The sequence below is a fragment of the Engystomops pustulosus genome, chromosome 10, assembly GCF_040894005.1.
Source record: "Engystomops pustulosus chromosome 10, aEngPut4.maternal, whole genome shotgun sequence".
Classification (NCBI taxonomy): domain Eukaryota; kingdom Metazoa; phylum Chordata; class Amphibia; order Anura; family Leptodactylidae; genus Engystomops; species Engystomops pustulosus.
This window is the reverse complement of record NC_092420.1, coordinates 2,505,405-2,528,616: the sequence shown is the minus strand read 5'-3', so window position 1 is coordinate 2,528,616 and position 23,212 is coordinate 2,505,405. Positions and strand designations below refer to the sequence as shown.

Sequence of the window (23,212 nt, the reverse complement as noted above, 5' to 3'; positions counted from 1 at the left end):
TATTTGGTATCGCCGTGTCGGTAACAATCTGCACAATAAATCGGTAACATCACTGGGCCCACCAGATGAAAGCTGTATAAAAAAAAAATAACTTGAAAAACTTGCCAAACTTTTTTTTTTCATTTTTAAAATCCCTTCACAAAAAAATGTTCTATAATGTAATTGCAAAAAAGTTATGTGCGCCAGAATGTTACCACTGAAAAGGACAGAACGTGTACAAAGTAAGCCATAAACCGAAATATTAGTTATGTCTCCGGAAAGATGGCGATAACGAAAACAGAGATTCTCTGTATTACAATTTTATTGAAGAAAAAAAATGTAAAAATATATAAAATAACTCTATTAATTACACCGTAATCACCGTAATCGTAGTGATTCATATAATAAACATAATGTATTTTTATGTTAGGGTGAACGTCCCCCAAAGAAATGCAAAACCAGAATTGATCATTTTCTCTTAATCCATACATTCAAGAGTTAATAAAATCTCATTATAAGCTAAAGACCTACTAAAAATGAGAAGTTTTAAAGTGCATCAAATTTCACAGAATATAATGTCCAAATTGCCCAAAAAAAAAAATTGTAAAACCTTAAAAGTGCCAATGTAAATCTGCTGTGAATGGCGCAGCTCCCCCCCCCCCCCATGCCCCGGCCTGCGCCCGTACCGCAGTCACCACCACATATGGGGGGATTGTGATACTCAGAGAGATTGGGGATCAAACTTCGTGGAGCGTTTTGGTATTTTATCCACTGAGAATGTGAACTTTTTTGAAAAACGCTTTCATTTAGCCAAAAAAAATTAATATTTCAAAATTGCACCTGATTAATTGTTTTACAGGGGTTAAAACGAAAAGGGTTAACAAACTTCCTAAAAGTTATTTTGCATACGTTTAGGGGTGTATTATTTAGGCCTTTCAAAGTGACTTGAAAGCAGAGCCGGTCCCTCAAAAGTTTGATTTGAAGTTTTGTTTTTTAATTGCACCTAAAGTTCTAAGCCCCACAACATCCTACAAAAACAAGAGGAGGCATAAAAAGCCGCGTCGTCATAAAGCAGAAATTTGTGAAATGTAAGTAATTTTGCGGCTATGACGGTGTAAAATTTTTCTAGCATTTTTCCAACTTTTTGCCAAACATCGTTTATTTCCATAAACAAAAGCCAAACCCAAAACCCAAAGTTTTCAGCTAACATGAAGTACAAAAGCAAAATAAGTTATAGCGTTTCAAGATTATAACCAATTATAGTGACACGTGGCGAATTTGAAAAAAAAAAATGGTCCGTATCCGGAACGTGAAAAGTGGCTTTGGCGGCCAAGGGGTTAAGCGATTAGAAAGAAAAGTCTGAATTCTATCCGGATGCTGTGAGGGTCCTGCGTGTGATGTGCGACTCCGTCCTATTACAATCAATGAGACAATCGAGAGACTTTCTGCTGACGTTTTCTTCCGGATTTCCATTAAGTCAGTTGCCGACTTCCAAAATCCGGATGAAAAACTTGTCACTTGGATATTTATTTGGAATTTTTTTTCCAGGGTTGATGGATCTTGTGATGTAGGGGACACGATCGTTAGAAATCTTTACGTGCAAAATCTGCTTCATGATTTTACCTCTTGGAGCAGACAAGACGGCGCCAAAATCTCCCCCGATGGGAACCTCTGTGCCTGATCCCATTCATCCTGCCAATAGGAAATATCTCCGAACCACTTTTCAGATTCAGACCGATATTCTACACGATTAGTTCAGACGTATCCAATTCGGAATAATGGCGGCGCCCAGAGAGATCACAGAAATAGTGATAAATCTAAGAGCAGCTCTTCACCTACAGGGAATGTTAGTGGTTCCATTCTATAAATGATTGGCCGATTGTGTCCCAGACCAGGGAACATCTCATCCAGATCTCATCCAGCATCTTCAGGTGGATTTTTCACACCTTGATGGAGCATAAATCTCATCTCCAACTCCATTCAAATTCTGGTCTTCATAATAACTTCACATCCCATGACTTTGAAGATTTCAGGAATCCGACTTCAGAAGATTATCTCCAGTGTTTCTTCTCTAATATCGGCCCATACAGTCTCAGGCGATAAAGATACTGCACCTTACTGACACCATAGGAAATATGTTTTTATCAACCAGTTCTTTTCAGACAATGGGGGAGATTTACTTACCCAATCGACTTGAGTTCACCTAAAATGCATTGTCTTCTGCGATTCACAAAGATTGTGTGTCTGATATCCGGCATGTGTCGCTTCCCCGCTCAGGTCCCCAGAGTTCACCACCTTCTTCCTGGTGCATGTAAGTGCATTGTCCGTGTATAATGCGCTGTGCGGGGAGTCGCTAAGATCCTGCGCCCGATATCCTGCATGTGTCGCTTCCCCGCTCAGGTCCCTGGAGTTCACCTTCTTCTTCCTGGTGCATGTAAGTGCATTGTCCGTGTATAATGCGCTGTGCAGGGAGTCACTAAGATCCTGCGCCCCGATATCCTGCATGTGTCGCTTCCCCGCTCAGGTCCCCGGAGTTCACCTTCTTCTTCCTGGTGCATGTAAGTGCATTGTCCGTGTATAATGCGCTGTGCGGGGAGTCACTAAAATCCTGCCCCCGATATCCTGCATGTGTCGCTTCCCCGCTCAGGTCCCTGGAGTTCTCCTTCTTCTTCCTGGTGCATGTAAGTGCATTGTCCGTGTATAATGTGCTGTGCGGGGAGTCACTAAGATCATGCACCCGATATCCTGCATGTGCCGCTTCCCCGCTCAGGTTCCTGGAGTTCACCTTCTTCTTCCTGGTGCATGTAAGTGCTTGATCTTGCGACACAATTTGAAAGTTAAATCCCGTGCTCAGTCCGAATCAGTTGGATCATCCGATGGCCCGCCCCGCGATTTCTGTCGCATGAAAGCTGATGCGCCAAAATCTAATCACGTGCAACACAATCCAAGCACAGGCACCTGTTAAATACCTGTCCAAGCTGCGCAAATCCCGAAAACATGGAAAAAACCACAAAAGTGCGGCCGCGTACCCTTAGTAGATAAGCCCCAATGTGTGAATACAAACGGACTACCGTGCATCTGTATAATGGTTAAACAAGCAAGAAGGAACCAGGAGGACTCCTCTGGCTGCAGAATGCAGCTTTCTTATCTTTGGAGATCCTCATCTCTATATTCTACCAGACTGGGTCATTCTAAGGAGCAATCCAGGATTCCTGCCAAAAGTAGCATCCATGTACAATATACAACAGGAGATTGTCTCACCGTCCTTCCTTCCTGATCCAGAAGACGACCTACAATCCTACCTTCATACATTGGATGTCGGGGGAGCTATAGGAACTTAAAGGAAACCCTTCCTCTCAGAAGCTCAGATGTCCTGTTCCTTTTATATATTATGGAGTTTCCAAAGGTCAAAACACCAGTAAGTCCTCCCTTACCTGCAGTATTATAGATCTGATCAGAATGTGTTATTCCTTTGCTGGTAAGGATCCTTCAGAACATCTTGGAGCACACTCTACTCGCTCTACATCCGCCTCTTGGGCAGAATTTAGTCTTTGCTTCAGATATGCAAAGCGGCCGCTTGGTCTTCTCCGCCCAATCACGGACGTAACTGCTATAAAGAATCGGTGTTCTAGAATAACTTTGAGTGGTGGTGATGTAGGGAGAGAACTGCAGGATGACGCTTTGATATTTGACCTTCATTGCTCATGGATTGGCTCTTGTATAAATCCTGTAGGAATGGAGCAGCGTCTTGTACCCTCCACAATGATCACATGGAAGACTGGCGACATAGATGCTGCCAAATCGGGGATCATTGGTTTCATGGAAAAAAAAAAAATCTTGTTTCACCTGGTTTACCGCGGAGATGTTCCGAATATGGAATTATCACTCCATGCTTATTAAGAGAACTCTTGAAGATTTCAAGAACATAAGTGTCTACTGATTTGGTGAACGAGATCCATAACTGTAGAAAAAAATGAAAGGGGGTTTGCCAAGTTCTTAAATTTTAACCCCCCTAGTGATTACACAATAAAACTAGTTTTTAACCTTACTTTACAAAGTTACTCAGTGTTATTGGTGTTTTAGCTCCTATCACTCAGTGATAGTCGGTGCAAGATTCCAGAGTGTGAGCGGGGACTCTCTGAGCAGACACTTCATGATACCTCTGTGCTATGAGACCCTGTGAGCTGACAATGTGCTTAGATTATCAGGGTACAGGGTTATATACACTTTCATTTTAGCTTTTGAAGATTCTAATAATATCTAAGAGAAAAAGAGATGTGAAAGATCAGAGTCTTGAGATTGATGTAAGAAACACTGACACACTCAGCCCTGCTACCTCACCTAATCAATAAAACACACAGTCAGCTCTGCTATGCTCCTTTCCCTTGGGATCCAGAGCTGATCTTGTCTGTGGAGCTTCTGCTGGAAGGGAAGTGCCTATGGCTGTAGTACTTTCTGTCTCCTGCCCCCTACGGTTTCACAAGAGGGGAGGGGCTTATCATCATAGAGGAGGAGGTCATGTGACAGTGCTTTCTGTGTATGTATCAGAGCTGAATGTGTACAGGACTGTGGATGCAGATGTCACTTGCACAGAATAAGAAATACTGGAGCGACAGTATCAAACTTTATTTAAATATTTTACACAAAACATCAAATGGACAAAAAATAAAAACAATTAAAAGAAGGGATACAGACTAGTTTCACCTACACAGAATAGTGAGGTACAAGATCTTCCCTGTTCCATCCCGGTCTGATTCTACAGAACTGTCTCTATGCCTCTGCACCTCCTGCACCCCCTCCCCCACCTCGTTATCCGCAGTATCAGGTTTGTCCAGAGAAGCTATTAAAGGGATTTTCCTCCCACGAAAACAATTTTCTTACATGTACTCAGGATAACAAAAGAACACACTCTAATTCACTATTAACAAAAATGCAATAAGTCAAACCTGTCTCTATCAGTCCTGCTGTACACAATTTCAGTTTCCTCTAGACACGACCCTGTAACTTCTGACTTTGGGTCGGGGACGCCATCTTTGATTTCTGTGTGATATCGTGCAGATGAGATTTCTGTCTCTCTCTGCTGTGAGCCTGTAGCCCCGCCTCCTGCACGGAGCTCAGAGACGCTCACTGATCACTTCCTGCCAGGAGACTGTTAGCATAGAGAGAGGCTACAAGGAGATAAGTGATCCAGGGGATGTAGAAGGCAGGCACATGTCTATGAGATGCAGCAGAGCTCACAGTGTAACAGTGTAAAAGTCTGTCTGTCCTGCCTCTGTGTAATCTCATGCATCTCTCCTCTCTTGATGTGTCAGTGTTTTAGTACAATGTCAGAAGCCAGATGAAAATGTATTTACACCTGTACCCTGATAATGTAACCACATTGTCACCCTACAGAACTAGATGTATTATAATGTTTCTGCTTAGAGAGGCCCCGCCCACAACCTGGGAATTTGTACTGAGCAGCCTATGGAGTGATAGGAGCTACAACAGCAATAACACTGAATAAAGTTGTAAAGTAAGGGGTTATTGCGTTAACATCACTAGGGGATTGAGAATTTTCTTGTGGGAAAACCCCTTTAACCCTTAGTCATCACAAAGCACATGTTATTTAACTGTTTTACTTATGATTTACTTATGAAGCTGCCAGGGTGTCACCATGTGCATCCTGTATGTGCTCTGGGCATTGTTCAGTGGATTTATTTGTGGGAATCTTACTGGATTTGCTGATAAATTACTTTGAGAACACAAGGCATCATGGGATCTGTGGGCAGAGTGAATTGGACTCGGCTTTAGGCCAGATACAGAAAGAGGTTAGACTCCACCCATTTCACCCCTGGTGAGAGATTTCTGTCAAACACTTGAAGAACAGAAAGTGTTTCTTTGGAAAGAAAAGGGCGAGCAGATATGGGCTTCATGCTGTTTGTTTTTAAAGGGGGAATAGCATATGAGAATTTGGTATAATCTTTAACTTTACAGTTACGCTTTCAGTATTTTGTCTTCATGGGAATATCCCTTTAAGAAAGGGATGTGTGGAAAGAGTCTTGTATAGCAGTTGGCTCTGTGATCCTGTAGCGCCTTTTATCTGAATGTCTTCTCTCGGGGTTATTCCTTCTGCGATACAATTTCCTTTTGTACAGAGGATGAAGCTTTTCTACATTGGAGCAAAGTGATGATGCTTTTCCTTCAGGCTTAAGTAGTTGTTTTTTTCTCTTATCAATAACGTGGGATTCCCACAGCAAACAGGATAAAGTCAAGCAAAAGAAACCGACAAACACCTTCGATAAATCGATAAACACCTTCCCGAATCTCTGAAGAAGGACCTTCTGATGCTGTAACAAAGGACACTGCGCTTCACCTTTTCTTTATGGGCATCACTTGTCTAAATTTGTAAAATTTTTAAAAACTTCACATTCCACTTCTATATCTTCTGTTCCAGATTGTCTTCCTTATATAGACTTGTTTGAGTTTATCTGGTCAATCCGGTCCGAGGGGGACAGATCTTGTACTTCATGGAAGGTAACGATTCATGTATCTATCGTGTATTCTGCTCACAAAAATCACAACCCAATCATGTAATACAATGTAGCTTTATTAAAGCACATCTCTCAAAAAACAATTAAAACTGCAGAGTGCATATACATGGGTCTGGTAGCAATAAACCAGTGTAACCCGAACCTTCCCCACCCAAATAACACCAGATGTGCTGCGACAACTGACCATTCAATATATAAAGTTCCAATAAACCAACATCATGTGCAAAATACAAATACCCAGAATAACTCGGTAAAGGCAGAAAATGACTTAATGTTAAATGAAAATGAAGATGGTCTGATGCAAAAAATGATGCTAGATAAATGGCTCAGTCACCAGCCAATGTCCAAAGATGGGGGTGGGGAGGGTCAAGACGGCCCCACACGTTCTGCCATGTATGGGGGCTTCCTCAGGAATCTCGAAGATTTCTGTACCTCTAAATGAAACGCCTGCTCCTCTCGGCAGGGATTTTGGGCCGCTCCTCATGAGCTGCTCCAGTGTCTGGGGTTTGGAGTCCGAAGGCAGCACAAGACCCCTCTAATAAAATCTTTTTTGCTGCATTATAATACCCTGTGGCTGGTCCCTGTTCCCGCTATATGGGGTGGCAAACCGTGTGATTGGCTGAAAGTCAATTAGATAATTAAAGGTCTATTGTTTAACCTGTCTGTTCTGGTTGTACCTTGGGGCAAAAACCCAATTGTATTTGCTGCCTCAGACTCCAGGAAACAAAAATTCTGGTAAGAAGAATTTTACACTATTTTTACTTTTGTCAGATTTTTGATTTCTGTGACCATTGTGGATTTTTCTTTGATTAAGTGCGAGGTGCCAACAATCTTTGTCACTTTCTCATACAAAGTTCAGGGTTGCACAAGAACTAGAGAATGGCCCTGACGACCCGGCCGTACCGGCCTAAATACAATTTTTAACTTCTTCATAACAATGTGGGTATTTTCCTCGCCCCCCCCTTCCCCATTACTGCCACGTAATTTGCTAGTTACCCAAATTGTGAAAGGAAATGTGGATTGGAGCTAAAGAACTTATAGGGTCAGTTCTGCTTAGAAAATATCATCACAGAACCGAGCTCCTTTGGATACGTAAGGCGTCATAGCCTCAAAGAATCATAGGTATCCATTATCTACAAAATCCTTCCACCACTTGGTCCTTATTTCATAGACTGTCCTCATGAAAGCCTACAAACACAGCCCTGTACAGCCTCCACGATAGGCGAAGGAAGGGATCTTTACCAGAGAGTTGAAACGGATTTGTTCTAATAGCTCTACATAAAGGCACATGAAAACATAATTGTAGCACATTTTATCTGTAAATTTACATGAGATAATCTGTTATGGATTACAGTAACTTCAAGTAGCTGCCATGTGCACACTAAGAAGTGATATCACGTGTTAATGGATCCTCTGGTTCTGCAGCAGATTCCTCCTCTCTATAATATCCTTTATGCAGTGATTTTCAACCAGTGTGCCGTGACACATGGTCGGGTGTGCCGCGTGGAAATTTCCCCAAACTATGGTGCCCCCTGTGTTTTGTTTCCCGGCAATGTGCAGCGATGCGCAGTCACGGCTTCTTACAATGTAGGAGACGTGTACAATAACACATGTGCAAGCTTTGAACCTCGCACGACAAAATGACGTCACTGAGGCCGGCACATCATCCTGAGAGCGGAGAGACTCTCGCATTTGCCCACCGCCAAGGTAATGCCCGCCAATAATGCTGACTATATGAGCTTTTGTCTGAGTATATGATATGTTGGCAGAATACTCAGCATATGAGCTGGTACTTGTAGTACTCCAGCAGTATACTGCATATAACAATGAGAAATGTAAAATGAGAAATACTATAGTCATGAGGCTGGAGTACTACAAGTACCAGCAGAGTATATGAGCTGGCACTTGTACTCTGGCCTCATGGCCATAGTTCTTCTCATTGTACCCCTTTATTTTGCAGTATATGAGTCACATAATAAGCAGCACCATATACTAAAAACAGGGAGAAACAGAGAACTGTTGAGGAAGAGCTTCGTGTGTGTCTTTCCACCATTCCTGCCAGGATATCCCTTTTGTGTTTATCAAAACAGGCCCAGGTTTCACACTGAGTAAAATAAATTTTGAATCTATATTATTAACTATATGTATAATATGACTGTTTTAGTGTCGTTTTGTGCTATTTTGGTTGGTGGTGTGCCCCAGGATTAAAAGGATTATAAAAAGTGTGCCGCGGCTCAAAAAAGGTTGAAAATCACTGCTTTATGTACCCTAAGCAGAATTAAAATCTGGGCTACTTCTGTATTACAAAAAAAACCCCTTTTTGATGACTTTTGTTGCAGCATTATACTACATGTGCAGTCACCTTTACACAAATACAAATCTAATTACATTTAAACAGGCAGCAATAAAGGATTGGGACAGAAACCAGAGGTCCTTCTCTCTCTGGAGACCCTTGTAAAATAGGCAAGTCGAAGCATTCGAGAGACCTCGACAATGGCAGAACTGTGATGATGAGGACTGGACTAGATCATCTCCATAAGGGAAGGGCTTGTGGGGGTAAACTAGTGGGGGTAAAATGTGATACAAGGGAAATGCATTAAGGATTTGATGGTTCTGGTCATGGCTAATGTGTGTGCTGATCGTGCAGATGCATTGTTGTAGGGAAATTGGCCAAACTCTGTCTTGAGAGATTCAAGAACAACGCAGACATTGAAGCCTCTACATTAGGCTGCTCAGGGTCCACCGTGCCCTCTGCTGCAGGTTCGCTGCCCGAGTGTAGGAGTTGAGGAGACTTCATGGAAGTTGCACATTTTATAATGGGCAAATATTGTTGCCCAGAGCAATAGTTCCCAAACTTTCTGATGATGCAACCAAATTTAAGGTAACGTCATTGTACACGACCCAACCTCCCCGTATACTGGTGGATTTGGTTCTGGGGATGGACAGGGACGTGATATGGAGATTGGAAATAACTGGAAGATGAAGAACACAACGGACACAACACGGCAGAAGACACGGACATGAGCGGAGTTACACACGGATTAGGATTCTACATAAGTCCTCGCCCTAATACAGGGGAGCGAGATACATCTCCCATCATATACCAGACTATGCATAGGTTACTATGTGTCATAATGACCCAGTGATGTCACTGCGGGGTCATGTGACTGGGGTCAGGCTTCAGGTCATGCAGGGATGATATTGGGGTCATGCTTATAGGATGATGCAGATTATAATATGGCGGATGCTTCTTGCTAATGATTGGTCTCCACCTCGTAACCTATTGATAGGACATTTCTTCTTTCAATGAGATAATAAAACTTCCCCAGTCGTACCTATAAAAAAGATATATATGTATGAGTCTTTGCATATGGAGGTTATACTGTGACTGGAATTGCCACAAGCCATGGGGCTCCAATATTGGACTTGTGAGCATATGATGGTTTATGGAATTTTCTAACCGTGAAATGGAGCCAAATGAGGATATAATGTGCTGTTGTGTAAGTCCCTTCACATAACTCACCATGTGATGTCTCTGTATGACTGGAGGGTTTCACACACTTTCCTCTCTTTACATTTTTCTCCGGGTGACAGAAGATGATGTAAAGTTTGGGCACAAAAAGACCTCCAAGTATAACAAGAGCGCAGAGACTGATGGAGGCGCAGAGAGCGGTGACCTGAACCTGTAGGAGATACAAGACACACAATGTCATCATAGTCTCGACGGCAACTTCCTATAGCAGCAGTCCCCAACCACCTGGCCACGACCCAAGACCGGTCCTTAGCTTCAGAACTTCAATTTTAAAAGGATAAACTCTATAAGTGCCCCCAGCTTCTCCTCTTACTGGCGTCGTTCCCGCGTGCATACACTATGAAGCGGCGGTGTCGCAGCCACATGATGTCTTAATTTGTGCTTGTGGGCAGGATGCCAGGAAGAGAAAAAGACAGAGGTAAGTATAGAGGTTTTTTTGGGGTCTTGAGTCATTGAGGGTCTTCAGTACAACCTCTATAGTCTGGAGTCCTCAGTGGATGAGTCTGTACATCTTGGTGCTTGGTCTACTGACGTCTAGTGCTACTCAATTGGCTTACTAAAGTCAAAGGTACAAAGGGACATGAATAGAAGTTTTGTGAGGCTACGAACTAAAACTTTACATAATAGTTTCAAGTTATCTTTAAGTCTTATTTTCCATTTTACCTTGGGGTGATCAGAGGTGACATAGAAGACGGGCACGGAGAACAACCAGATGATGCAGGTGGTGTACATGGTGAATCCAATACATTTTGCTTCATTGAAGTTTTCCGGATACTCGCGGGTCTTGAAGGCGTAGACTGTGCAGAGGAGAATGAGGAGGACATTGTACACCAGGCAAAGAAATATCCTGATATCTCCTGATTTACACTTCAGAATCATATATAGTTTATCTGAAGATACAGACTCAATGACCTCAGCCGGGTCTACAATCAGCCATATCACCAGCCCCAGGATCTGGCAGGTGATGAGGGCCAGGCAGATAGACAGCTGGGACGCCAGGTTGATGTAACGCGGCGGTGCAATCCCCTTCTGGGCGCTGGTGAAGATGCGGGTGATACGATTGGTCTTGGTCAATAAGGCAGAATAACAAATAGCGAACGATGTGGCAAGTCCCAGGCGTCGGAGACCACAGATGACAACAGAAGGACGAGCAATGAAGATAAAAGTCATGATATAGAGGAGCAGGACTCCACTCAGCAGGATGTAACAGAACTCTCGCCCCGAGGCCTTCACTATTGGGGTGTTGTTATTCCATAACAGGACTCCGCCCACAAAGACGGTGGAAAGTATTCCCAGGCCGGAGAAACAGAGCGATCCGATAGCCAGTCCATTCCCCCACTGGATGTAATGTACAGGGAGCTTAGAGCAGTTATTGTGGTCTTTGTTGGGCCAGTGTCCTGGTTCACAGGCTTTACATGTGGTCTCATTTATTACAATCCTATTTGGTAAACATTCTGTGCAATCCCAACAGCAAGGATTCCCCTGGTCAAACTTCTTCACTTGATGTTTACCACAAGTTTTACCACAGTGAGATTCAGGCACCGTGTTGCTTTCCCACATGCTGTGACTGGTATTGAGTGTCAGCTTCTCTGCCCAGGATCCAATCTGCTGGTACTGGTGGCGCCCATGGATCTCCTGGATGGTGAAGATGTTGTATCTCGCAGGCCCATAACCGTCCTCATCAAATCTCACAGTGTACTGTACATCCGGAGGTCTGAACGGAGCTGAGGAGGAGACACAATGTGCAGTTATAGAAGATATTATAGATACTGTAGAGTCTAATACATCACATTATCCGCTGTAAAGTCTCATCTATTTCCTATCATCACCCCAACAATGTCCAGTCTAGTTATAGAGGCAATGTACGGCTGGAGAAGCCCGAGCTCGGTAAAGACACTTTACGTAGATTCATTCAACTACTATTCAACCTGAAAGACGATTGGAGAGAGTTAAAGAGATATTAAAGTAATAAGCAGAATTGGTCATTAAAATATTTTTAAATTTTACATTTTTTTCCCCTAGCAAAGAAATGTTGTGGACTATAATGAAGAATTAAAATACTACTGACCCTTTAATTAGTCCATTGATTTTGTCCTTGTGAAGTTGACACAGGACAGAGAATGTCTCTTTTTTCATTAGGTAGGTACTAAGCGTTATGTAAACTACAAGAGTAGACATTTCTAGAAATGGATCAGCAATTTACCTCGCACTAAGAAAAAATTTAACTTTAGAAACCTCTTTTTTAAAGACAAGCTGCTATATTAAAAAGGAAGAAAACAAAAACGTTTTAATTGTAATTTAATAACAATTTATGACAAAGTTAAAGATTCACTAATAATTTAAAAAAACATTGGTATCATTTTTAAATCTTTAATACCTGATGCTCAAAGAGTAACTTATAGGAGTGGCCTGACCTGGAAAATGTAAGGCTGCCAACCAATGGAAACCACACGAGACTGATGGGGTCACGGGATTAGGCTCTTCAGCATCTACCTCGAAAGTAAAAGATGTGGATGGAAACGGCGCCTTTGCTTTTAAGAAATTACCCATATTTCTGCCAAAAAGATCATTACTCAATATATTGTGTATCATAAGCCTTTTATTGGACTGTTCCCATGGCATAAAGTAAAGAAGATCTACTCGCCTTATACCAGAGACAGTTTAATCCTTTCATTTTGCTGTAGAAGCTTTTTTTGACCCTCATAAGCTTCCATAGCTTGAGAGATTTGTATGGCCCACTATTGTTCTATTAATCTTTCCAAAAAGGTTGGTGAATTTCAAAAGTGTTCGAGCCAACATGGTGCCCACAAGTCTAGGCCAAGCCTTCCAGCATCGGCCACTGAACACATGAGAATGAGACTTTTATAAGAGAACAAGTTTATTATTCATTTCGTTCTCTTCCATATAACAACCCATGTAACCCGACGTCTGTCTATACCTGATGTCACTCGATTCTAGTTCTGCCAAAGATGTTTGATAGACCCGAGGCTCAGTCCACACTGAACAGACCTGGCAAAGCTGGAGAATGCAACATGCATTGTCATTGTTATATTTCCTTCCATCTTTTTAGCAATCATTAATAAGAAAAGGAGATTTATTGGGGGATTTAACACTTCCTAATGTGGAACCAGCACCGGAGGCCCAAATGTCCATTTTTTCTGATATCTGTCCCCTACACTGATACATCCCAGACCTGACATCAGATTCCCCCTGCCCCCAGTGTAATAACCTCTGGACGTCCCATTCTCACCGGTAAATCTCGTCTTTCTTAGAAACGTCATGAAGGTGTCATTGTTCTCCCTCACACAGTCCGCGCTCATATTGGGGCAGGTGGAGGAGGACATGTTCTGCAGGGCGTGAGCGATGGCGTACACTGCGTTCACTACAGACTGGATCTTTGGAGAAGAGCGAAATTTTTCTTTGACTTCCTTATTTCTACGAACTAAATTAAAACAAAATTCACCAGAGAACAAGGATTTGTACAATTTTTCTTTGTTTTTACAGAGTTGATAAAAACAACACTGGTCCATCAAGTCTCACCTACAGCTCTATAGCGCAATTCTCCGGTAAAATGTACCGGTGGAAAATGTAATCTCAGCTTGAAATGTTACATGCGGAATAATAAATGGATCCATGTCTTATATCTATTTACCTTAACTTTTACCAAAAACAAAATAAAAGGTTGGTCAGAGCTTCTCTAACCCTACGATTTGAACCGTTTCCTTTTATAGATGTTCTACGTCCTTTTTCCTCCTGGCTCTATGTACAGTTACTGGAAAGAATAGATTGTGATAGATATTTATATAGACCATACAATTATTAGAACCGGTAAATCGGGTTACCTTTTTGTTGTTCCCTTCTAATCACTTTTAATAAACTAGCTCGAATAGTCTCCATCTCGAGTTTGTCATAAAACCTCATAAAATGTTTATTGATCCTCGGCAGGGGATAGGACTGAGTGTCCACACCGATGACCCGTCCTACAGCTTTGTGATATTTCTCCACTATCTTCTCTGTTGATCCCCAGGTAGTGTTGACCACCCAGGTGTAGGATGCATTGTGTCTAAGAGCAACGGACAGGAGATGTTCCAGATCCTTCAGATTAACAATCAGAACCACCACCCGAGCCCGGGAATGTTTCTGTAGGTTCATGATGTCCTGTGTGTAGTCTTCCCGGTAGCACATAACTACACTGGTAGCGATACAGATGTTGTGACGTTCAGCTTTTCTCTTGAATTCCTCCATGACTGAAATAAAAGTGGGATCGGAAGACGCCACAATGGAGACATAGGTCCAGTTATAATGGATGAGGAGATCTATAATAGCTTTAATCTGATACTGGTCAGGGGGCATCATGCGCAGGAGGTAAGGACGCTTGTCTTGTTTTAAAGCTGTGGCAGAACAACCGATCACTGGGATTTCTGAACCTCGGAGAGAATCCAGAATCTGAAAATAAATAAGGAAAGTGAGGAGAAGACCAGGAAAAACTAGACCAATGACCAACATAATCCCCACAATGCTCCAGTGCTATAGAGAAAGCTCATTAATTTCATTACAAATCTATAATCCTTAAAGGTGTTTTCTATAAATTATTTTAAAACACAAGAGAAGCGGAGAGGGTGTAAGGGGAAAAGACTCGTGTAGTTACGCTGCTTCATGATCACGTTCTGTACCTTTTCCTTTCATAAGGTTGGAAGTATCTGCAGACACATGACCTGCTGTGGCCAATTAGTGTCCGTTGTGATGGTTCTGCTATAATATAAATAAATTACGCTGCAGTTTGCCTAATTTTTAACATGATTACGAATTACAATGGATATTGTGCCCCCATAATAAATTATCCCTCCCTATATGTGCTTCCCCCATTGCGATGACATCATGACGTATCCTGTGGCTTGTGTCTTAAAGGGAACCTACCACCCCGATTCTACCTATAAAGGTAGAAGGGGTGGTAGGTGGATGAATGGGACGAGAGGATAGCCCTTTTTGGGCTAATCCTCACGTCCCGGCTATCTTTTTATAAAGTTTATTGCGGGCATATGCAAATATATTTATGCGGCTACTGGGGCGTGGAGTAGCCGGACATGAGGCTACTAGTCGCGGCTACTCCACGCCCCAGTAGCCACATTACTCCGCCTACCATTTAATCTTCAGCGCGCAGCTCCTCATAGCTGCGCGCCCTTGTCTGAGTCCCCTGCGTTCTGCGCATGCGCAGAACCCAGGCCTTTGGCTGCGCAGCCGCGGCTCCGGGGCCGGAGCTACTGCGCATGCCCAGTAGGCCGCAGATGCCGGGGGACTCGGACGAGGGCGCGCAGCTACGAGGAGCTGCGCGCCGAAGATTAAATGGTAGGCGGAGTAATGTGGCTACTGGGGCGTGGAGTAGCCGCGACTAGTAGCCTCATGTCCGGCTACTCCACGCCCCAGTAGCCGCATAAATAAATTTGCATATGCCCGCAATAAACTTTTCTAAAAGATAGCCGGGACGTGAGGATTAGCCCAAAAAGGGCTATCCTCACGTCCCATTCATCCACCTACCACCCCTTCTACCTTTATAGGTAGAATTGGGGTGGTAGGTTCCCTTTAAATCAGCACCACTTCTGATCCTCATCAGCTGTTCCAGTCTATAAGATAGTATATATGTCCGGCCTTTCAGGGTCTCTTTACCTAAAACTACAGGGAGGCATGGTTACGCCCAGTTGGCTGAGTACATCCGAGAGATGACTTAGAAGCCGCTCTATATCCCGCCTCCCTCCTTTCTCTACCACTCCTACCCTGCCCTCGTCTTGTCTCGTTTGTCTTCCTCTGTCCGTCTTTAGTTTGTTATCTTGCCAGTGGATAAAGTGCGGGAAATCCCTACAACATGCTACGATTACGTCCATCGCCCCAACACATTACTACAGCATATTAACCTGTTTTAACTTGATGCTGGTTATGTTGTTGGGGTCCTACGACCCTTCATACGATGAAAACTATGTATGTACATGCTGTTTTCCTTTAATAAACGTGGATTAAACATAAAAGACAGTACATATGATACTTAAGCCTCCGGTAAGTTTAGTACATGAGCCTTTTTTAGCCACATCGAGTACTAAAGTAACGGGTCAATGCCCCCCTGTGTTTAGCGCCCGCCATCGTTCTGCCCCTGGGCGATTATTTTCTAGCCGTGGAATCTGGAGGAAAATGAAACCGAAATACATTGAGAAGGACATGACATTGTTTCCATCATGGATGACGTCCTACCTTGTCTGATATGAAATCATCTGCGGTCTCAATCACAGCCGCTATAGTATTTGATTTCATTGTGTTATTCACTTCCTGTTGTATCCTGTGATATCTACACAAGACTTTGGGGGATGAGACCAGTTTTATCTCTGGAAGAAAAGTGGAATTTCTATTGATTTCTTCTATAGTGAACTTCATGGCTTCCATCAGCTGAACGCTTTCATACAGTTTTGATCTTTTGATATACATGCGATAAGACCCATAACATTCATCACGAACTGGGAAGAGCCCCGCAATCTCCAGTACTGATTTTGAAGGTTCACCCCCAGAAATGTTCTCCCCTTTACTGCACAGAACCACCAGCGACAGAAGAGTCCAGGACAAGGCGGCCATCACATGGAAGGAAAGATCTGGGCTTTGTATAGAGAGGAATTTTTCTGCCAGACTCGAGCCTAAAAACAAAAGAGATGAATTGTGCATTAACTTCCAAAACTCTCTACAAAACATGCAATCCTAAGAAATTACAGGACACAATAATCCATAATCTTCACACAGCTGCACAGAAATATGTTGAAGAAAAACAACCCAAAAAAGGGCAATGTGGGGGTAATTATTATAACACAGCAGGTGGATCTGGGGTCACAATTTTCATTACATATTGATGGAACCATGTTGAAAAAACCCCCCACACAATTGATATTGGAATACAATTGATACAGGAATCATCTGTTCTTCCCGGCACTACAACGTGGCCTCAAGTACATTTATTAGGACTATGCAGTTCGGCTTCTTTGTGGACTCAATAAACATAAATGGTGTTGAAGTGAAACATAATATTCAGAGAAGTCTGGAGCTTGGTATAAATCTGGTGTTTGCCGGATAACAGACGGGAGGAGGACACAGGATGGATTAGTAAAGGGAGTTACATTTCATGCAGTTAGTGAGTGCGATATATCTAACTACAGAGATGGGTTTTAAGAGCACATTGGACGCTTTGGAGGGTGGGTATTAGTCTGAGAGCCCAGGGAAGGGCATTCCAGAGAATTGGAGTGACTCGGGAGAAGTCCTGGAGACGTGCGTGAGAGGTTCAAATTAAGGTAGAGATTAATCTAATATCACTGGCAGATGGAAGAGCACGGGAAGGGCGATAGACTGAGATGAGAAGAGAGATAGGTAGATCTGTGTAGCGTTTGGTATGAAAGACGAGCCTGGCCGCTGCTTTGAGAATAGATTGTAGAGGAGAGAGTTTAGCGAGTGGAAGATGATTAGTAGGGAGTTACAGGAGTCTAGTGGAGAGTGAATCAGAGCGACATTTAGCATTTTAGAAGTTTCAATTGTCAGAAATGGTCGGATTCTGGAGATGTGTCTGAGATGCGGCAAGAGCAAGCAAGAGATTGAATATGTGGTTTAAAGGAGAGGTCAGAGTCCAGCACAACCCCAAGACAATGGCCTGCTACATTGGTGCTATGGAGAACCCACAGACCGAGATGGCGAAGTCAGGGTTGGGTCGGTTAGTAGATGATGGAAAGACAAGAAGTTCAGTCTTAGAAAGATTAAGCTTCAGGCAGAGAAAGGACATGATGTTAGAGACAGCAGAGAGACAGCAGTCACTAGTGTTCTGGGGTAAGGCAGGAGTGATGTTACATACAGAAGTATATAGCTGGGGGCCATCAGCAGAGAGATGATACTGCTGATGCTTTGTCCAATGGGGGCAGTATAGAGGGAGAAGAGAGAGGACATGATGTTAGAGACAGCAGAGAGATGATACTGGAAACCAAATCTGCTGATGGTTTGTCCGATGGGGGCAGTAAAGAGGGAGAAGAGAAGAGGACCTAGGACTGAGCCCTGAAGACCTGGACACTGAGAGGAAGAGGAGAAGAGAAAGATCCAGAAAAGGAGACACTAGTAGTGTAGATTTGTACTGTGTTAGCCATGGAGAGCAGAAGAAGAGTGAAGAAATCATACGATACCTTTTTGAGTACATTTGATGGTGAAGCTTTGGAGAATACTAGTTCTCCTCGTCAAACATGTTATGCATGAAACAGAAAATTCACAGCATTTTATACACACTAGGCAGTGATCATCAAAGGATATTTAAGAAAACTTGAAGGAGACACTGAAAGTGCGGTCATAGAGATAGGAAGAAAACCAGGAGACTGCAGGGTCCTTCAGGCCAATGGAGCGAAGTCCCTGAGGAGGAGCTGGTGGTCCACAGTATCCAACGCCGCCGATAGATCCATAAGAATAAGGAGAGAATAGTCACCTTTTTGCAGTGAGGAGATCATTGGAGACTTTAGAGCAGTTTCAGTGGAGAACATAAAGCGGAAACCAGATTGTAGGGGGCCAAGGAGGGAGTTAGCTGAGAGATAGCGGGTTATAGAGAATAGACCGGGCGTTCCAGGAGATTGGAGATGAAAGGGAGATTAGACACTGGTCTGTAGTTAGTAGCACTGGATGGGTCCAGGGAAGGTTTCTTTAGTAATGGGGTGACAGCTTGAAAGAATGAAAGAAGAGGGGACGACACCAGAAGAGAAAGAGAGGTAGAAGATGTTAGTGAGGTGATAAGTGACTGCTGGGGAGAGAGACTGTACCAGATGTGAGGGGATGGGGTCACTGATGCAGGTAGTGGGGTGAGGGGATGGGGTCACTAGTGCTGGTAGTAGGGCGAGCAGAGGAGAGGAGCCTGGACACTTCTTCCTCTGTGATCGGCTCAAAGGAATAGAGGTAAAAGGGTAAGGCACCGGTGGGAAGGGGATTAGTGGGGGAGAGGATTGAGCAGTTATTTCATAGTGAATGCAATCAATTTTATCTTTAAAGTAGTCGCCAGATCTTCAGCCCCAAGGTCTGTGACCGGTGGCTGCACCTTTGGTGTTAGTAAGGAGTGAAGAGTATCAAAGAGCCTTTTGGGGTTGTTAGAGAGAGAGGATATGAGATTAGTAAAATAGACCTGTTTAGGGAGGTGAAGGGCAGAGTTATAAGTTTTTAGCATAAAGTTGAAGTGTAGAAAGTCTGCAGATGTGCGCCATTTTCTCCACAGACATTCGGCAATCCTGGAGAACTGCCGAAGGAAACAAGTTTTGTCCTTTCATCAACGTTGCCTGCGTCTGTGTTGAAAATTTTGGAAAGCCAGCGCATCCTCAGCCGTACTTCACATATGACTCCGGCACAGATCTTACACTCCTTTATAAGACCCATTGCCTCTTTCTCTACAGCTGACAATTGTTTAGCCCAATAGTATTTGATGACTCTGTACAGCGTAGTGTGATGCGCGTGCACGGGACGGAGCCCCACAGTCTGACCAATGTCACTATGTGGATGTATCAATCTTCTAATGTAGATTGTTGGCTTCCAGGTGCTGGAGATTGACTCTTTCCATATAATAAAATCTGCTGAAGCCGAGTGTGAAACGCGCTGCTCATTACAGAGTGCGGCCGTCTTATATTCCTTCCGGGTTTGGATTGATTTCAGGGTAACGTACGATTCTGTAACTTATTTTGGTTCATTAAGAGTCAAGCAGTGACAGGAAGGAAAAGATACAAATTAGAATGTGAATGTGAATGGAATCATGGAAATATGATTTGAGAAAAAGTAATTTTTTTTTGCGTTGAAGTTGATCTGTTCTGTGTACCGGAATCTGATGTATCTACTTTATGTTACTTACTAATGATGATAATTGTTTCTCCATTAGCCAGGCTGACTGTGTCCTGATCGCTGGGGCTCGCCATTCATGGTGATACTAACAAACTTCTAACAAGCAGCTTTTTCACCTAGTTACCAGAACCTCTCTGTGCTGCAGGACTCCTCTCGTGCTGCACCTACTGCTGGATTTTCCCTTCTCCATCGGGATCATACAAGTTCCTCCATGATCTGTCATGAGAATTGAAGAATTCATTCTGCACATCAGTAAATGGATGAAGTGACCTGCATCATAGACCTGACTTACTGAACATAAAATAATGGCATGAATGCTTAGAAACCTTTATATTACAATGTAAAGTAGCATTTCGGTGCACTGTAGGTGGGGAAACAAGGTTCAGTGCCCCCTGTTTCTGACCCAGGACATCCCACCTGGGGATAAGAGTTCTTTGCTCCCCCTTAAATACTGGGTAATAAAAAAAGTGCACCAAAATGTATAGAAATAACAATGAAGATCTCCAAATTCAGATAATGGACATTCCAATAAAACCGCAGTGTATGAGACAGGACGCTTCTTGTATAATGTGACAAGTTACCTTAAAAAACAGTTCAGTATAATGAGCCGGATAATATACACATGATGTTATCATAGAGATCCTGTTTTGTATATTGTCTTTACCCTATTGTATGGATTATCCCATACAGAACCCAAGTAATTTCTTGGGGTCCCAGAGATTAGGGAGGGGGCAAACTTTGGTGAGATCCGTGTGCGTCCTCCTACGGGTCACAGCTATTGCAGGTGCCTTGTTGGTTAATAACTGTGCACTAGGAGCCCCAGACATCACTACAACGGGACCCCACATCCACCCTTCACCTCTGACATTACGATGGATATAGAAACCATATAAATAGATCAAAATATAAATAATAATATGATTATAACAAAAAGAATTGATTGTAAAAATTGATATCCTTACATACGTCCGCACCTTTCAGATGAGGCTCCGGGGCTGAAGTCTGGACGTGACTTTTCCTTCCTCTTCCTCCTCCGGAGTCTCTGGGAATCAGAGAGAATTCAGCGTCTTGTATATTCTCCTTATACAGAGGGAGGTGTATACAGGCAATTACTGACCCCCCCATTACTAATACATTATATCCATCTCTGATACATTATATCCATCTCTGATACATTATATCCATCACTGGATTCTCCGAGCTCAGGATGTGGACACAGATTTCTAGGGAAACATTAAAAGTCAATATTATCCATCAGATTAATAATTTATATAACATAACACAAACAATTATTAGGGAAACTTAACACTTCAAAGAGAAGAAGATTACACTCTCCAAGATAACTTAACTCCCTACTAATTTCAAACTAGAGGAATCACAACAATAGACGTGGCCTAGAACAATCAGCCGTCGTTCACATGGCGCGTTTGCATTATAACTTGCAAACACATTGGGAAGAGCATATCACATGCATTGTGTAAGAAGCAACACATTAAAAATGATTAACAATGGAAACCATATTTGCAACTGCCTCCAAGTGAAGGAGAAAGATATGTGGCACTCACCAATACTGTGAAGTATCTTTATTTCGGGTGCATAGTACATGGAGGTGCGGGACCTGGCGACGGGCCGTTTCGCGCCTACTGGCGCATCATCAAGCCAATGACGTCACTCGCCCGCGTCGCGCACAATATATGTGTCGACGCCGGCAAGCATCGCCATGGAAACAGTACACACACACCAGAGCTACAAGTAAAGTGCATGGTGAATATTAATAAAACAACTTACAAAATGTATAAAAACAAAGCAAGGCGATATGCACATGTAGTAGCATCGACAGATGAAAGGTACGAAGTAAACATTATCTTATAATCAGCAGCATACAAGACCTTCATACCTCTAATTGTAAACACTAATATATGTATATATAAAAAACAGAGTGAGTATGAAAAGGCAAACTGGAATTATTAAGAGACAATTACAAGAATACACTATAATCGTTTTTATCATTAAGTCCTAAGATGCCTGTTGCATCAAAACCGATTATCTGCCTACTTTCCTCTCTCAAAAGACTACGATTCCTGTCTCCTCCAAGGGGGTTAACTTTAACCTGTGTGATTCCTGCAAACCTCAAAACTTCAGGGTTGCCATCATGACATTTTCTCTCATGTTCAATAAGTCGGGGACAACCGTTTCCTGTACCTATCGACTTGTAACGTTCCCTGAATCTTATATACAATCTTTGTATAGTCTTACCAATATAAAACCGTTTACAAGGACAAAAAACGATATATACAGCATAAGTGGATTTACATGTAATGAAGGAGTTAACACTGCGAGACACGCCCCCAAATTCTATCGATTTTAATTGGCTATTATAGGCACAAAATCTACAGGAGCCGCATCTATAGTTTCCTTTAGGGATGCTTCTTTCTAGCCATGTAGATTGTGTGGTAGAAAACCTGCTCTTTACTAGTGCCTGTTTAATTGTGGGGCACCGTCTAAAGGCCACTACAGGATGTGTAGAAGTAATGTCCTGAAGTTGGGGGTCCTGACTCAGGATACCCCAATTCTTACGGCTGGCCTGACGGATAATGCCTTCGCACAGACTATATTCAAAGGATAAAGCAAACTTCTTATTGCCGCTAACAGTCTCGCCGTGACCTCTACGGCCTCTCCGTCCCCTGCCACCAACCAACAGAGCCTCCTGAGATAAGGCAATGACTTTTTGGTATGCCTCTTGGAGTATATTTTTAGGGTATCCCCTCGCTAACAAGCGTTTGGTAAGATCCTCAGCCTGACAAAAGAATTGAGTATGTGTACTATTGATTCTTCTAAGACGAAGAAATTGACTATATGGCAGGCTGGTTTTGGTGTGAGTAGGGTGGAAACTGTCGAAATGCAAAAAGGAATTGGTAGCCGTAGATTTTCTGAAGGCGGATGTACATAATTCGTTTCCTATCTCTCTGCCTTTAACGTCTAGAAAATCTAGTTCCTTCTCTCCATATACGGCTGTAAATCGCATGTTCATCTGGTTAGTGGTATTCAGATACTCAACAAAATTGAAAAATTGGGTACGGGTCCCCTCCCAGACTATAAAAATGTCATCCACATAGCGTAGAAATGCCTTCATGTTTGAGACAAAGGGGTTGTCCAGAGAAAAGATACAACGATTTTCAAGGCACGCCAAAAATAAATTGGCAAAAGTACCCATCGCCGTACCAGTTCTCTGGACAAACCATCTGTCATCAAACATGAAGGCATTGTGGGACAATACAAATTGTAAGCCTGAACA

The 23,212-nt window shown here is 42.8% G+C and overlaps 1 protein-coding gene across 1 annotated transcript; it reads right to left on the bottom strand.

Annotated features, from left to right (window-relative positions):
• Positions 1–8,972: 8,972 nt before the first annotated feature.
• Positions 8,973–23,173, bottom strand: LOC140104629 (metabotropic glutamate receptor 2-like). The gene is made up of 7 exons (XM_072128247.1): positions 22,495–23,173; positions 16,285–16,718; positions 13,887–14,490; positions 13,295–13,486; positions 10,708–11,768; positions 10,087–10,195; positions 8,973–9,098 (listed from the first exon to the last, which is right to left on the bottom strand). The coding sequence occupies exons 1-7, from the start codon at positions 23,171–23,173 to the stop codon at positions 9,040–9,042; spliced, it is 3,138 nt and encodes a 1,045-aa protein (XP_071984348.1). The 3' UTR covers positions 8,973–9,039.
• Positions 23,174–23,212: the final 39 nt, after the last annotated feature.